This window comes from Atractosteus spatula, chromosome 11 (genome assembly GCF_055471065.1).
Source record: "Atractosteus spatula isolate fAtrSpa1 chromosome 11, fAtrSpa1.hap1, whole genome shotgun sequence".
In the NCBI taxonomy this organism is placed as follows: Eukaryota; Metazoa; Chordata; class Actinopteri; order Semionotiformes; family Lepisosteidae; genus Atractosteus; species Atractosteus spatula.
The window spans coordinates 13,403,602-13,420,165 of NC_142716.1; the positions used below are offsets into that span (position 1 = coordinate 13,403,602).

Below are 16,564 nucleotides of genomic sequence, written 5' to 3' on the forward strand. Positions count from 1 at the left end.
TTCTCCTTTTATTAATTTCGTGTTAATCTAAGAAATCATTTAGAATTCAGAACTGTGGCATGGAGGATTGTAATCAGTTTACACTTAACATTTTAAACTTAAGCTTAATAAATGGCTGGATATTTTTTTTGTGTGTGTTAACGTGAAAGACTGCTAAAACGTTGCTCATTTCTAAGATTATCTGAAAACAGGACATTATTTGAAGAGTTGTGAAGCTCTGCAAAAGAATGCCCAGACAAATTTGTGAAGTAAAGACTGGACAAGATTTTGGGATCCTTCATTTACTTAGAGAGGGTCCACTTAGTCTCCTATATTTTGTATTACAAAAACTGAAGACAAATCTAAGCATACTTCATTATAAGATTACATTACAATGTACTGATATCTAATGCATTTGTTTTAAAATACAAGGTTTTCAAAACTACCTCAAGTTGAATGGTCTATGTCCAACAACAACTGAATGTAATTTGGTTGAAAAACAAAACTAGTTCAGTGATGTTCTGAGGAGAGAGCTAATGTTTTTAACATTGAGTAGAAATGCTAAAGGAGCATGCTGCCTTCTAGTGGTTTTGTAATATCATAGCGACATAATTTCTATGAATGGGATTAAACAAATTTTCACCTACTGTTCCTGCTTTTATTTAAAAAAAGACAAACCATGAAGTTAGAATTAAGATTCAGAATTAAACCAAGAGGAAAATCTCATTTAATCTCATATACTTCATATTTTATTATTTGAATAGTGCTATTTTTGTAGCTATGAATATGTACTGTACATATGTAGTTCTGAACACGTAACAACTTGTACTGCTCGTATTGTTTTTGTCAAGTAGTAACATTTGATAATTAGATTGTTTGAGCTAGTTGGATGCTTAATTCTTAATACATTACACATGCCATTCTAAGAAAAGAAACATGGCAGCAGATGCAAAGATTTTATGACTTTCATCACTATCTGAACTGTGAAACTTATTTTTCCCTTTTTAAGACGCCCTTAGTTTGTATGAATGCTTATTGTATAGTATCAGAGTGAATAAATGATTCACTCAAAGATTATGTAAGGTGAACAGAATACCACACAATAGTGTTAAAATATAAAGTGCAGATGAAAATATTCAAAGATTGTAAAATATCCATAATATATTAGAGATGTACATCTTAAAATCACCCCTAACAAAAGACATGGGGAAAAAACTGCTAAATTCTTCAGGAGATGAAGAGCCTATAGGTACTGAATAATGAATATGAGATTTCAGTGAGGCTTTGATCAGATTCAAAGGGCTACAGTTTAAATCCACATTCACTTCAAAAGCATACTGATGTGTAATCCTACAAATAAATACGGTATGATTAGCAAAGCAAATAAAAACTGGATAAAAATTAAAGCAGGAGACATTCTTTATTGTGAGATTCATAAACAGCATCATTGTCATGTAAAACATTTTAATTTCATCAAACATCTTATACATGGTAACTGAGTAAGTCATGTTCTTTGTGCCCTTATTTCCCTACTCTGTACATTTCTGAAGTAATTCAACAGAAAACACACATTCACATGAGAAAATATTTGAAGAGTTTTAGAAACATCTTTCAATGCAAGTTTACATCAGTTTCTCTGGGTCACTCAATTATATCCACCATAAAAAAACAAATTACTCAATCGTTGTAAAAAGAATAACCTCTTTAAAGTACTTTGTTAATCACCTGTTTAAAGTACTTCGAAGCTGGCAATAAAAAAATCAACAATCCACCATGAAATAAGGAACATTGATGAGCAATAATTTGTAATTAAGAAAGAAATCAATAAAATTTCATTCAAATGTTCAGAATTCAAATTGGTTTTACTTGTCATAATGAAAACTAAGTGCCACTGAATCCCAACAATTAACTTCCTGCTCTCCAATATCTACCTGCTAGCTACCCATTATGGGTTAGATATTGATTTTCAAGATTCTTTTTAGGAATGGATTATTTAAGGATGTGGTACCCCTCTAAGCACCCCAACCACACCAGATTAATGCCAACAATGGCATTTAAATAACACCTGAAGTAAAATTTAATAAATGAGAATGCAGATCATTTGTATTATTTTATGCATTTTAAAAGATGGAGAAGCATCTGCATTTCTTTGTTAATATAAAGCATTCATTCTGCTTTCTACCTAAATGTATTTTCTATAAAAAGTCTGTTCTAGAAAACGGGAACATTTATCCCTAAAACTACATTTGTCTTATCTTTTCACCCCCAATCTATTTTTTTTTAAATAGAAGTTAATTGGTTCACACTATGAAGGGGACCAATAATTAAAATACACATTAGTAATTCACAAAAACGACTGATCAGAAAGAGAGGAGAACAAAGCCTGTCATTCCATTTTTCTTTCCTTCATAAAATTTTGGACGTAACGAGTCCTCCACACACACCTACTCCATGACTAAACAGCTCAATCTCAAATGAATCAACTTGAAAATATCCACCCACTGATGTAAATGAAGATAATTCACTAGGGCCGAATCAGGTTTTCTAACTAAACCACACCTTTAAAACCGCACACATTCTCAAACGCAGCAAACTAATGCATCTTTGTTAATAGATAAAACTATTCCTTCTTAAAACAGAAATGTGTTGATTTCTGTTTAAAATGGTCTATTTTACTGTTATACGCACACTTGATAACTGAATATTAACCTTTTAGTCCTGATTCTGCACCGAAAAATGTGAAGTGTTATTGTACTTTCTATTACTGTCTACTTCTGAGATAAAATATAACCTAACTGCTGAACTCTTTATTTATACCAAATCTTAATTCAAGTTGGCTGCAACTGATACTATTAATCAGGGACCCAACCACAGGACACACATTTCACTCTTAGAAAATAAGAAGTTATTTAAATTATGAGGAGGAAACTTAAAATTTACAAAGAGCCTCGGCAGAATATTTCGAATATGGCCATCACTAACAATCTTTTATTCCTATAAATCTTCATCCCAAATTACAACCTATTAACTTCCAACATTTTAACCTTGAATTCGGTTCTCTTACTAAACTGATCAGAGCATCATTCAATATGAAGATGACATCTCTACAAAAGAGAAAAACTAGTCCAGCAAATTAAAATTCCTCCTTTAAAAAAATATAATCTTGTTTTCTGTGACTGAAACTTTTGACAACCAAAAATGGATTTTGTGCTACTTGAACCTTGAAGCTCCTAGGGTGTTACAGCAGAAACTGCCCCCAGGCTGTGAAAGTATCATGCTGTGTGTAAAAATCCATTTAACAGGAAAATCTGAAAGAAACTTTCAAGGTTAAATTAACATTCCAGAAGACCCAAACTACAGTGTTCTACCGCTATGCTGCCTGCAGTGCTGTTTACTCTGGCAGAAACTATAAAGCAGCAAGTGTCTTCTACTTTTTTTGGAATATTATATTAACACAAACAATACTTCATTGCACAAGGACTACAAGAAACAAAAGCAGCTGTTGGGAAAAGTATTTATAGTTTGACTTCCGGACAGCTTTATCTTTTTAAAATATGTACAATTTACTTTAGCTTAACTACACAGGATACCAAAGATATAGCTTTCAAATAGTTCATTTTTTTAAACATTGAGATTTAATTTCTGCTCTGCTAAAATGTGATTCTATAATATAAAATACTCTGCAAAGACAAGATGTAGTGATGGTTTATATCACAACAGTGACAAAAATACAGTAGCTTAAGCTACTCAACGACTAGGAATGTAACAGGTGCAACTAAGGTAGCTATTTAACTAGTACATGATCTACCAAAACCAACAAAATGTGTAAAAGTATGTATAACTGTATAACTTTGTTATAAAGTATAACGTTATGTAAATACAGGTCACATTTGTCAAAAAATTTGTCAAAAAACAAGTCTGACCCTTTCCAGACATCTGTTCATTAAGGTCCCCAAAGGACATCCAATAACCTAGCCAAGTGGGATGTCAGCTGAGTTTATATGAATTGGAATTTAAATATTTAATTATCTCAAAGTATAATTGCTGTATCTATTGTAACTTCTAATGTTTTAATATGATAGATTTGATGGAATTGCGGAATGTAAGTTTTTTTTTTAAATACAGTTTAATGTTAACTGAAATTCTGCTAAAATATGTGAACACTTTTTGTATACTTACAGTAAAACAAAACAAGCCATACAAAGGATATTATAGGTAAGAATTGACTCCTAAATGTTTTTTTTCAGTTTAAAAAAAATAGTGTCTGCACTATTGAAGCTATTATTCATTCGCACTAAAGTAAAAAGATGTAAAGACACACAGTACACCTAAAAGGCGATGAATAAAGTCCCTGAACACTGTATGCTGAAACAAGTGAAATATAGATCTTTTCCACATATTGTTAGTATTCATGCTTAAAATATTATAATTAAATTAAATATGATCATTTCAGATATAGTGTGAACAGTGTATTGCTCAATACACTGTCTTAAGGACTCTTTACTTGTATTACTCTTACAAATACATTTTACTTTTAATAATTTACTGTAAATACTCAAAAGAAAGTTTGTTTTTTTTACTTCCTGATCATATAACTAATAGTATTAGTTAGTAATAGTATTAGTAATACTGTTATGCTCTACATGCTGTATAATCAAGTTGACAGTTTATTATATCCTCTGGTCTTTTTAAAACAATATGTGGCTTATATTGTTTTAAAATTCTTCTTATTTCTCACTAGTCATCCTTCTGTATTTGTATATTGCATAAAATGTCACTTTCTGAAGTGTTTCAATACATTGCATTTCTTCAACACTGCATTTGAACAGAGTATTTTTTAAAGAAACAAACTATCTTGAGGTGTAATTTATTTTACAAACCTACAGGGATCTGAAAAAAACAACTGTAAAATTTACACACGTATTAAAGACTAAAAATACCCTTTTCCAGGTTTTGTATCAAACAGTTTAGGTTTTTGACCTGTAAATCTAGTCAAAGGCATCATTTGGCATTCATAAACCTCATTATTGTAGGGTTGGTTTGACCTTTTGAGAGCAAAGTTACTCCATTGCTTATGGAAGAATCTGTGTGGGTTTTCAGTGTCCAAGTGAACTAAATCACTTCACTTTGCTTCTAGCATACTACATATCTGAATTAAAAGATATTTCTGATCTATTGGTAACACTAAGGAGCCAATTAGTGCCCGGAAGAAAATATTGTTATTACAATGTAACAGTGCATTACTTCACAGTAATTATGGAAATTGCATTGCCTATAACTAAAGGAAGAAAGCCTTCTCAAACATCATTAATAATCTATTTCAGTCACTACTTGACTTTATCTTTTTCTGTTCCTCAGAATGAATGTTGTCTGCTAATTAACCGCAAAAAAAAAATTATAGTGAAAGTTAAGTAAGGACATATACAGTTGATTTTACGTGTTTGAAAAAGGCTTTTATCCTTAAATTATACGGAAAGTTTTATCAAAACATAATACAGCAAAATAACATGGCTATCTCATTAAAATGCAATAATTATTGCAAAATAGCAGTTCTCATAATAATGCAATATTTTTTCTACGTGGAGCTAAACGGCTTCCAATAATGCATCCACAAAAGGGATGTTAATTTTAAATTTTACTTTAGACAACACACCATAGCCTGAGACAAAATTGCAGCTTATCATGTAAACAGATTGAGCTACTCCTGCTTCAGAGCTTTAAAGCTCACAGCAGTGTATTACCCAGTGAACAATCAGTACTACAATAAGTGGTTGAAACAGAACATGTTATTCCCGTACTGATGTTCCACATCAAGGAATAAAAGCACATCTTGCACCGATCATTGATGAGTAGAAACTAATCAAGGTTTCAAAAGGAAGAAGATGTAAAAAGAATGAGCTAATCCTAAATCAATGTTCTTCAAGCACATTCACTGGACAGTTCTGACAGGGGGAATATGAATCTTCATTAGTTGGACAACAGGATTATACACATTTTCATCTATATAGTACAATCTGACCCAATCTGAGGTCATGGTCCTCTCCAAGTAAAAAGGAGCTGAAGGAGTTACCTCAGGGTCTCAATTACAAGCAATGGCAAATAGGAATGTGCCGTAGGTTAGTGAATTGGTGCTGTGTCATGTTCCAGTCTGTAGTTGTGAAGCAAAACCCAAGCTCTAGGACAAAACTCAATGTTTACAAATTGATCTATGTATATCACAATCTATGGCTGAAAATTCAATATAATAAGATCATGAATGAAAGAAGCAAAAAATACATTTCTTTGTGGGGCTATTGGGCTTAGTCCCTGTGGCACCCTGTGACAGGGTGAGAAGATCAGCTATCTGGGAAAGTCTTCAGAGAAGACAGCTGACGTTGTTTGGCCAAGATGTCACCAATAAGGATTCTCTTGAAGGTGTAGTGGGTATGACCTGCTCGGCAGAGACCTTGAAACTGAACACAGGATGTGCCAGAAGCAGTTTATTTTACAGCTGGCCTGGGAATGTTTTGGAAATACCACAGGTGAAGCTGTAATCCGTTGCTGAGGACAAAGATGTGCAATCTTCCCTATTCGATATGCTGCAACTGCTACCCACAACACAACAAGAAGACTGAAAATGTATTGGCAAACATCAAATCTCAAGGTTAAATCTTCCAAAACAAACCTTTCCTTGTCTAAGCTCCTGAATCAAATTTGTTTAAATAAAGCAGAATAGTTTCAGAATTAAAAATTAAAGTATAAAGTGAAAAAAATGGCAATTCAAGTATTCAATGCACATGTAAATACCAAATAGGATAGATAGGTTGATGGACATGCCTTATTTTCAGTAAGAGGCAAAACAATATTAATCCTTTCTTGTAAACATTGGATCTACTATTGCAGCTGTTTTAAGTGGCACATCTAGGAGTCAATCAAAATCCAGCATTTTCAAAATAGACTGATGGTTTCTAGACCATTGCACAAACTTAATTTATACAATACTATACTTCAGATTATTGGTGAAATTACGGTAATTTCAAACAATTCTCCATTAAAAAAAATTCTCCGTTTTCTTCCAGCAAATGAAAAACAAGATTTACAATAGCCCATCTTTTTAACAATGACAGATATTACACTTCAATTGTCTATTTTAAAAATCTGGAACAACCATAAAAACAGTAATCACAGGTTTTTGGTTTTTAACTTTTGGACTATTGAGCTACATAATTTTTGTCTGAATCACAATTAGCAAAATTGGAATAACTGGGTTCTGAAGAAAGCTGTAATAAAATAGTTTAGCCACCACTTTTCTATATTAAAATACACATACATTTGGGATGTACTATTAAAGAAAGTGCACATTTATGTTTTGTTCTGAACTATTTAGCGTATGATTAAGAATATGACGTCTTCAAACTGCTTTGGATAGAAGGTGTGGAGATGTACCGTGAAGAATATACTGTATAGCATAGTGCAACAATGCCTTGCAAAGTATTCCGACCCTATCAAACTGAAGACTTCTGAGGGTAAGTAAATTTCAGCACAAACCACAGAGAAAAAAACTGAAATATGTTGGTAGCATAAGTATTCAGACCCATGGATATTTGTTGGAAGTGCCTCTGGTAACAAGATGCAAGTCTTTCTGGGTAGGTCTGTACCAAGCTTGCACACTAGTTTGGTGGCACACCAGTGCCCATTCTTCTTGGCAGATTTGTTCAAGCTCTCTCAAATTGATTGGGTACAACAGTTCTCAATTATTTCCAAAAATTCTCAAAGGATTCAAGTCAGAATTTGAGAACATTAACTTTTTTTATTATTCAGCAAATCCAGTGTACATCTGGCATTAGGATTACTGTCCTTATGAGAGGTTAATTTTTTCTCAAAGTTCTAGGTCTGAAGCAGGTTATCCTGTAAGATTGCCAGTGCTTTGCTCCATCTATGTCCCCATCAGTCTTGACAAGCTCCCTAATCCCTGCTGAATAACAATAGACTTAGTAGTGTTGTATAACATGCCAGCATAATGCTTGACAGCAGGGATGGGGCTGACAGTGCAGCACAGAGTTGGGTGTGTTTAACTTTTTCTAAAAAGTTCTAAGTCTGACCACAAAACCTTTTGCTACATGTTTACGGCATCACTTAGATGCTTTGTTGCAAAGCCCCCGAGAGGTTTGAGATTTCTTACAAGTCTCCTTTTTTAAGTGACCAAAATATTGTTGATCCTGTTTCTCATTTCCTCACGTCTCAACCACCCAACTTTGGAACTCTTTCATAGTCGCCACAGACCTTACAGTGAAACCCCTAAGCAGTTTCCTCCATGTTAGGTTGCTTAGTTTAGAGGGACAACTTGATCTAGGCAGTGTCTACGTGCTCTCCACATTTTGATTATCAACTTCACCAGTGCTCAAAGAGATATTAAGGACCTTTGAAGTGTTTTTATACCTTTTTCATGATCTGTGCCTTTCTCAATTTCATCCTCACGTTGTTTTGAAACCGATTTTTATGGTTCAATCTTTGCTTGAAATTCAGTACCTGACTGATGGACCTTATGGAGGTAGGTGTATTTATTCTGAAATTATGTGAAACACTATTATTGTACACAAACACAGGTCGCTTTAACTGTGTGGTCCTTAAGGTAATTTTGTGTGCTTAAATTATTGTAGATTTCCCAGTGCAAACTGCTTGAATACTTATACAATCGTGAATTTTCTTTTGCTCTGCATGTGGAGAAGGTTGTACAGTATATATAACAAATATTATTACTTGAAAATGTTATAACTTCAAGCTTTAAAGAAACAAAATATGTAAACTGCAAGGGTCTGAATACTTTTGCAAGTAATTACTTGTATATAACACACACTTCTATCAACAAATACAATATTATAGTATTTTATTTATAGATTACATCCCTCACGTATTGTAAAAATAACCACTACACAAGAACACAGTCTATCTACAGATCTCTATTTATACAAAAATAATGTTAGTGACCATAGATAGTACAAATCAGCCTTGTAGCATGTTTAATTGAGACAGTGGATACCCCTTTCCTTAGATTGATGCACAATTCATTAAATTAACTTTAACACTGTTCAGAACTCTTATTTATCCAATACCTGTGTGTTTCCAGGTGCTTTAACAGCTCAATGAATGCATTAAACATGAATGAATGTAGTTCAACAGCTTCTGAATATGTTCTGTAAATACTATATGCCAGAATACGTACAGCAGCTAGTAAAACAAACTTGGAACAGAAACAGGGTGAAGTTTTAAGACAGGATTGGAAAACACTACAGTGTTTTCAGTACTAGGACGGCAAGACCTCTAACAATGTAATCTGGCGCAAAGCAGAAATGAAGGGCAGGGTAATTTTTTTTCTAGGATAGAGCTACAAAAATATGTAAACCTTTACATTTTGTGTCAGTAATGCAAAACATGTCGCAGGAAGCATAAATTATACATTTTATTTTAGCCATTGTGTATACATTTTAATGCTAAACAAAATGTTTTACCTCATAAGTCTTCTATTCCAAGTTGCAAGTACAGTTGAACAAATACCATCTTTTCACATTAAGTAATTACAAGGGTCAGTCTGCCTAATTTGGATCAGTGCAAGTAAGATAAGCTATGACTGTGGAATTCATTTTATATGCAGTTTGCATATTTCTGAAATATACAGATTGATCACAGGTATTTAAATGATTGTATTTGCAAATTCATTGCACAGTTTGGTACAAGTATCCCCTCTTATAGGCACTCAATGGATAGAAAGTGGCCACAACAAACTTCCCATCAAATGTTCTCCCAGTCAGCAACTTTTGAGCTTCTTTGGAGTCACCAGCATTTGCATACTCAACAAAAACCTGCAAGATATATTTTATAGTGTATCAAAGCAAAGGGTTAAGTCAAAGCAAAGAGTTAAGTCATTAACAGAATGTCATTCTTTTCATGCCTGTGTCTGGATTCTGTCTGTCTAGATTCTGCCTAGATGTTTTTCTAAGACAACTACATAAAATCCTTTTCAGTTGGGAAAAAAAAGCAGCTGGACACGGCTCACTTTTGACTTTAATTAATGGGCTGTCTAACTCAGTCACTGAAGAGTCGATGTCTAGTAGTTTGTTTTTTTTTCAAAATGAAGTACATAAACTAATTTAATTAAGCTTATTTTTAGATTTTTACAATTTTATTTTTACTTTTGATTGTGTATTTGATGTTATTTGATTACCTACATAATTCTGTTGAACCTGAAAGTAAATATTAATGTTGTTAATTCACTAGTCTAAGTAGCAGACAATTTGGTTGGTATGAAACTCAGAAGACACTGTGCCCATCCATGGATGGACTAGAGTGTAAACCTTTTTTGAAAAATCTCTGTATCCTTTTATCAATTTGTGCTTCTCCACAATGCATTAACGATTAATGAAGAACTCCTATTTTCCCAGTGATCTTTTACTATTCCCTAGAGAGTATGACCAGCACCACAAAAAAAGAAACTTGGAGGACAGTGGAGTTTCATGTCAGTGAGACACACTGAAAAAAATTGGTGTTCTGTACTTATTGTAATCTATAAATAGGGCAATAATAAACTTTAAATGTGATATATAAAGAGGAACTGCACTGCTATCTCAAACTGGTTATTAAATCCCAGTAACAGAAAAAAATTCACTGACATAATAGAAAAAAGTTACAAATTTCAAATTAAGCACAAAATTGTTAACTTTGTGAAAGTACTGTAAGCCGCCATGTCGTCGCAAACTCGCATTTGAGTTCCCAATAATTGTGACGTGATGTGGTCCTTCATGCTCACTGGTCTCTGTAATGACTAATGTAATGTGATGCATGAGCGAATAAATACAGGTTCTGCAGCAGACATTTCACCGCAGAAATGTTCCAATGTGATCTGCATGCAGAGTTAATAAGTAAGCAGTATTTGTCAGCAAAACCAATCGAGAACAATATTTTTATTGGATTAAAAGAGATGTATTCACAAGCCTGCTTGTCGGCAATGTCATAGGGCCTCACACGTCACCGAAAGGTTTGTTGCCTTGTTCTGAATTGCAGAACCTGGAAATTTAGTCTATTTTGTGATGTAAATTGGAGGTTTTACAAGTTACCGTGTACATTTTACTGTTATTGTGATTTGAAATGCACCCGTTAATGCTGATTCTTTCTAGCCCCAAAATATGAAAATAGCATTGCAGTTCCCCTTTAAGTAAGTAAATGAAAATAGCTTTTACCTGGCCTTTGCCGGGATTTTCCTTTGGAATCAACAAAGAAACCACTGCTCCATATTTCTGACATTCCTCTTTCATATCTTCAACAATGTCTAACAAGGCAGCATAGCAAATCTTTGGATTAAAAGATTTTCATGATGTGGAAAGACAGAACTTAATATGTTTATAATCTTGAACGGAATATCAAACGCATTGGGAGCAAAAAAGCAAAATATAATATTTCACTTAATGGAAAGTACTTTCATAACAATCCTTTCTATACAGACACATTGACACAAGAAATCCTAAATTACTTAAGCATTCAGAAATACTATGAAGGCAAATATGTTCTAAAAGATATGATTAGCTTTGAACTGAGCTGTTCAAACATAAATCTTTAGCTTGTATAATAATGTTCAGGGGCATCCTGAGTGGCTCAACCATTAAAAGCATTCACCCAAACACAGCCTGAACGCTAAGATACAGATGACATGGGTGTGAGCCTGCATCATGTCACTGACAGTGGCCAAGATTCAATAAGAGGTGGACAACCGGCTGAGCGCCACTGGGGTTAGGATTAGCCGGCCAGGGCTCGCTTGGGTCCCAGTGACCCCTGAAGCCTCCCATGTGCTTCCCAGCTTCCAGTGCTGTGTGGGATGTGGGATCTCTCCTCCAGTCAGTGCTCCTCCAGCATGGGGCTGCATTGCTTGTGACAAGTTAAAAACCTACTGGCCTGAAGGTACTGTAAGCTGATCAGAGAAGTCTGCCTACACTTCCATCATTCTCCTGTGTGTGTTTGCAGGGTTTGAATTGACGAGATGAGAAAAACAAAATCAAGTAGATATAAAAAAATGGGGATTCTTTTTTTTATATATATTTACTGTTTTATATCCTAATTTAAACATATATGATTGTAGCCACTATCTGAGAAACTGAAAAGTGAGATTCAAATCTCAATGTATGCTTTTGTTTTACAGAATGGTGAGCTGAAAACTCACCTTCATATTCCTCCTCATTCTGAAGATGGCTGTCATTGATGACATTAAGCAGTCTCAGTACAGGTGTTGGAAGCATGACTAAATCTTCAATATGTGGTGCTTTAAAGAAAAGAGAGACCATGGCTGTATAAATTCTGCTTTCCAGAAACCAAATACTTTTGTTACTCAAAGTAACCAGCAAAATGTATAAGAATTAATTAACTGAAAAAAAGTAACTTATATGAAAGTTAATTATTACGAACAGTGCCAAAATAGATTTTCTTATAAGGAAAGATTCATACAATGTCTCTGTATAAGAATATTTTTATTTAAAATTATTAACATGCTGCCAGGTGTGAGCCCTGGCTATCCAATAACGGATACTCTGACAATGCTCTGTGGACTGACGTTCGATGAATTCCAGTCGCAGTCAGCTGGTGCCTTGACCAAGACTTGAACATATGGTTTCAGGGGAAACAGAGCTCCATCAACACCCCAAGAGAGTGCCGTTACGGGTTTAAGAAGTTCAAGTAGGCAGCTGTGGTAGCATGCGTAAGGGCTGCAAAGAAACAAGTAAAAGTTTATTCCATAATGAAAAGATAACAAAAGAAACAAAACGTTTTGGCTGTGGGGCCTTCTTCAGGTGTGTCCACAGCTGAAACGTGTTTCTTTCCTTCTCTTTTCGGCGTGGAATAAACCTTTACTTGTTCCTTTGCAGCCCTTACGGGTTTAACTACTTCAGAGCTCACCAAGGGTAATTTGTGTTTTCAGATATTGATATAATTGTGTTAGGGTTTTAACTGAAAGGTCTACTGCACACTGTCTTTACAGTGAACTACTATGTCCAATATGTTCAGAGAGTATAATTTTGAAAAAAGTATTTCAAACACCCGTTTGACAAAATAAGTCAAACAAGTTTAAAAATAAAATGGATTACTCCTCCTACTTACCAAAGGGGATGCTAAAGAAAGGGCTGGACAGTGCCTTTTCTGCTGTGGTTCTTTGTCTTGGGTCACAATGAAGCATACTAGGTGGGAAAGAAACAAAAATATTCTGAGGCACTTAAAACAATCAAACACATTAAGAAGATAAATTGCTTATTTTAATTTACAATTTAGCAGCAAACTGTAAATCTGACTTTTATAACAATTTCTATCCTAAACCAAAAAAGGAAGGAAGAATGTGGTTGCCATCTTTTTTTTGTACAAGTAGATCATATTATTCACTACTAGGTTCAGAAAATGCTGGAATAATGCTCAGCAGTTATTTTGTTTAAAGCCATTGTTAGAATGTTAGTAGTTCAGCTATAAAGATATGGAATACAATGGCCACCAGTCATCTGTAAACTTTATGTCCTTACATGCCAGGTCATCAGTTGGACCTGAAGCCAACTGCACAGACTTCAGAAGTTTAAAAAAATATATTTTCACCTACGTTTTAATGAGGTCTCTTAGGTGATAGATTGGGATAGCAGACCCAACCACAGTTTTACTGGCAAAGATATTGTCTATTACAGTAAAATTATTAGCCTGCAGAAAAGAAAAACAGAACATGAGTAACGCCAAGCATTCAGCTATATTACAGTTAGACATTCAGACTCAACACATTTCCAAAAAGTGCATCACCACTCACCTTCCATTCCCAAGATTTAACTGTTTCTTTCAGTTTTATTCCTGAGAACATTTCCAGTAAAATGATTCCAAGACTCCATAGGTCAACAGCTGAAGTACATTCTGTATCACTTTCCAAACCAGCCTGAGCCACAGAGTTTTGAATCTCTGCCTCAGGGGCTCTGTACCCGTCAGTCTGGATGTATTTCACATCCTGAAAATATAAAGCAACATTACAAAACATATAGTGTGAATACAGATTAAGCAGAGAAGCAGATCCTTTGAATGAGATAATCTTCTGTTAAAAGTTAATGGAACACCACACTTGCCCTGAAACAATTTGAAAACATACCATTATCTTGAAAGCTGAACTTCTGCAGCAAATGCCACACAAAGGGGTCTCAAACCCTGTTTATGGAGAACCCCAATTCCATTATTCTTATAGATTTCCAGTTTCTAAAAACTGAGAAAACATTTACTTTTATTGATCAATTAAGCAAGCACTACGTTTAATGAAAAGGCCTCAAGTCCTCCAAGTCTTGAGATTCTAAAATTTGTCTCAACCTCGATATTACTTAATTTAATAATGAATCAATTAAATTGACAAATGACTTAATTGATTACAATGAAATCATTCCAAGTCTTCAGAAAATAACAATTTAATGGAGATGTACAAAACCTGGTGGACTGGAGCACTCCAGGAGTATCCTATAGTATATATATATACTATATATATAACTATCCTATAGTTACAACTAGGGATGCAGACACTGAACTCTTATAACCAGTTTACTTCTTCCTTCCTTTTGGCAAGTGGTTAATAATTGGATCATCATGTATACAGAACGGCTGAAAAAATATATTACCTGGTTTCCCTCCTTGAAACTAAGCCCAAAATCAATTAACTTGAAGCACTCATCATCTGCACTCCATAAGATATTACGTGGTTTCAGGTCAGCATGCACATAACCTTCCCGATGCATAAAAGAAAGTGCCTCAAGAATATCTCGGGCGCAGTGCTGGATCATCCACATGGAGTGTCTGTGGTTGCTGGACCGCATCAGCAGCTCTGAGACACTGACATCAAGCAATTCCAGAAGAAGGCAGTGAGTAGATGTATTTGGAGTGTAGTAATTTGTAAAAACTCCATACAAGGAAACTGCAGAGAGAAAGAATCAAACACCAAGACATTGATTAAAACATCTATATATTTTATATTAGCTTATTTATAGCTTAATTATACTGTCCAATATATTTTAAATAGCCACTGACACTGAGTGATGTGAGCTAAAAATACACTAAAGATAGATTAAATGTTCCTCCTTTAAAATGATTACAAATCTAATGATAATAATTCTTTACACTTATATAGCGCTTTTCTGGACACTCAACTCAAAGCACTTCACAAGTAATGGGGACTAACCTCCACCACCACCAATGTGTAGCCCTCACCAGGATGATGCAACAGCTATTAGTGGGATAATTAGGAGGCCATGGTTTGTAAAGGCCAGGGAAAATATGGCAAGTACACTGGAGTAACACCCCTACTCTTTTTGAGAAACGCCCTGGGAATACTTAATGACACTCCGTGTCAGGACCTCGGCTTTACATCTCTTGCAAAGGACGGCGCCTTTTTACAGCAGAGTGTCCCCGTCACTATACTGGAGCATTAGGATCCACACAGACCGCAGGGTGAGCGCCCCCTACTGGTCCCACTAACACCTCTTTCAAAAAAAACCTTAGTCTTCCCAGGAGATCTCCCATCCAGGAACTGGTCAGGCTCACACCTGCTAACAATGCTAAACTAACACACAAATCGACCATTTTAACAAAAGATTCAAAGCATGACCTTTTGGAGAGAAAAAAATAATTTAGTATAAACTATTCTTTTTTGTGCTGTGATAAAATCTTAAAACTAATGAAACATTCTTGGCGTAAATAAGTTTGGGCACAAGTGCAAGATATTTTAAAGGCCAGCTAACATGAAAAATCATGAAATTATTTTTTTCTACCCAGCTGATTGCATCCTACTAGGCTGATGTAATTCCAGCCTAGTGACACAGTCTATTGTAAAGGATATTTGACTATTTACCAATATTTCTGTGTCCTTGGATGTCTTCAAGTATTGTTCTCTCTTTGTGATACCCGTAATCCCCACCCTGTGTATCCACCTGAAACTCTTTTACAGCCGCAGAGGCGGATCTCTCCGAGGTGACACGGTAAACCGAGGCTGAAACGCCCTGCCCAAGCCTCGCCTGCACTCTCCAGACTTGTCCGAATATCTCGAAACTTGGCGTCACCGGCTGGTTCACACTTCCGCGTGAACCTGCCATTGTCACGGAGAAATCCGCATCAAGTACCTCTGTCTGACCGCTAGACCCGCAGTAGGCAGCCATTGTGCATGCACAACCAAATTGGTAAAGAATTGAAATATTTTTCAACAGAGAATAAAAAAAACACAGCTTCACATTTCAAGTCAGCATTATAAAATTACAGTAGTTTTCATCACGCAACGGCGCCTTGCGAATTAGCTTTTTTTTTTCACATTACAGAATATGCATGCACCTCAACTTCGTGTCGCGAATTATTTTTAACTGGCTAAGTAGTCGCAGCTCAACCCATAGCAACGGCTATTAAACTCTCAGTCCTGCCAACATCGAAAACGCAACATTTTGCACCGACTTGTTTGCGAAACGTAAAATTCTCATTTTAAGAAGTTCGTTTTCATGTAGTTATGTAATTTTTGGAGTTAGTGATTCTGGAAAGAAAAAACCCTTTCGCCTGTTTATACAGCCATCTTTACCGGAAA

At 35.0% G+C, this 16,564-nt stretch overlaps 1 protein-coding gene across 3 annotated transcripts; it reads right to left on the reverse strand.

The window, feature by feature from the left end:
* Nucleotides 1-1,380: 1,380 nt before the first annotated feature.
* On the reverse strand, nt 1,381-16,564 carry uhmk1 (U2AF homology motif (UHM) kinase 1). 3 transcript variants are annotated; one of them, XM_088926853.1, is made up of 8 exons: nt 15,848-16,564; nt 14,622-14,914; nt 13,778-13,969; nt 13,580-13,674; nt 13,096-13,172; nt 12,167-12,265; nt 11,193-11,281; nt 1,381-9,818 (listed from the first exon to the last, which is right to left on the reverse strand). In XM_088926853.1, the coding sequence occupies exons 1-8, from the start codon at nt 16,149-16,151 to the stop codon at nt 9,672-9,674; spliced, it is 1,296 nt and encodes a 431-aa protein (XP_088782979.1). In that variant the 5' UTR covers nt 16,152-16,564; the 3' UTR covers nt 1,381-9,671. The 3 variants fall into 3 exon arrangements, 2 of the variants coding, with proteins under 2 accessions (XP_088782979.1, XP_088782980.1); XR_016093718.1 differs by having other exon boundaries at nt 9,777-9,818; nt 11,193-11,303; nt 15,848-16,552; XM_088926854.1 differs by lacking the exon at nt 11,193-11,281 and having other exon boundaries at nt 9,686-9,818; nt 15,848-16,552.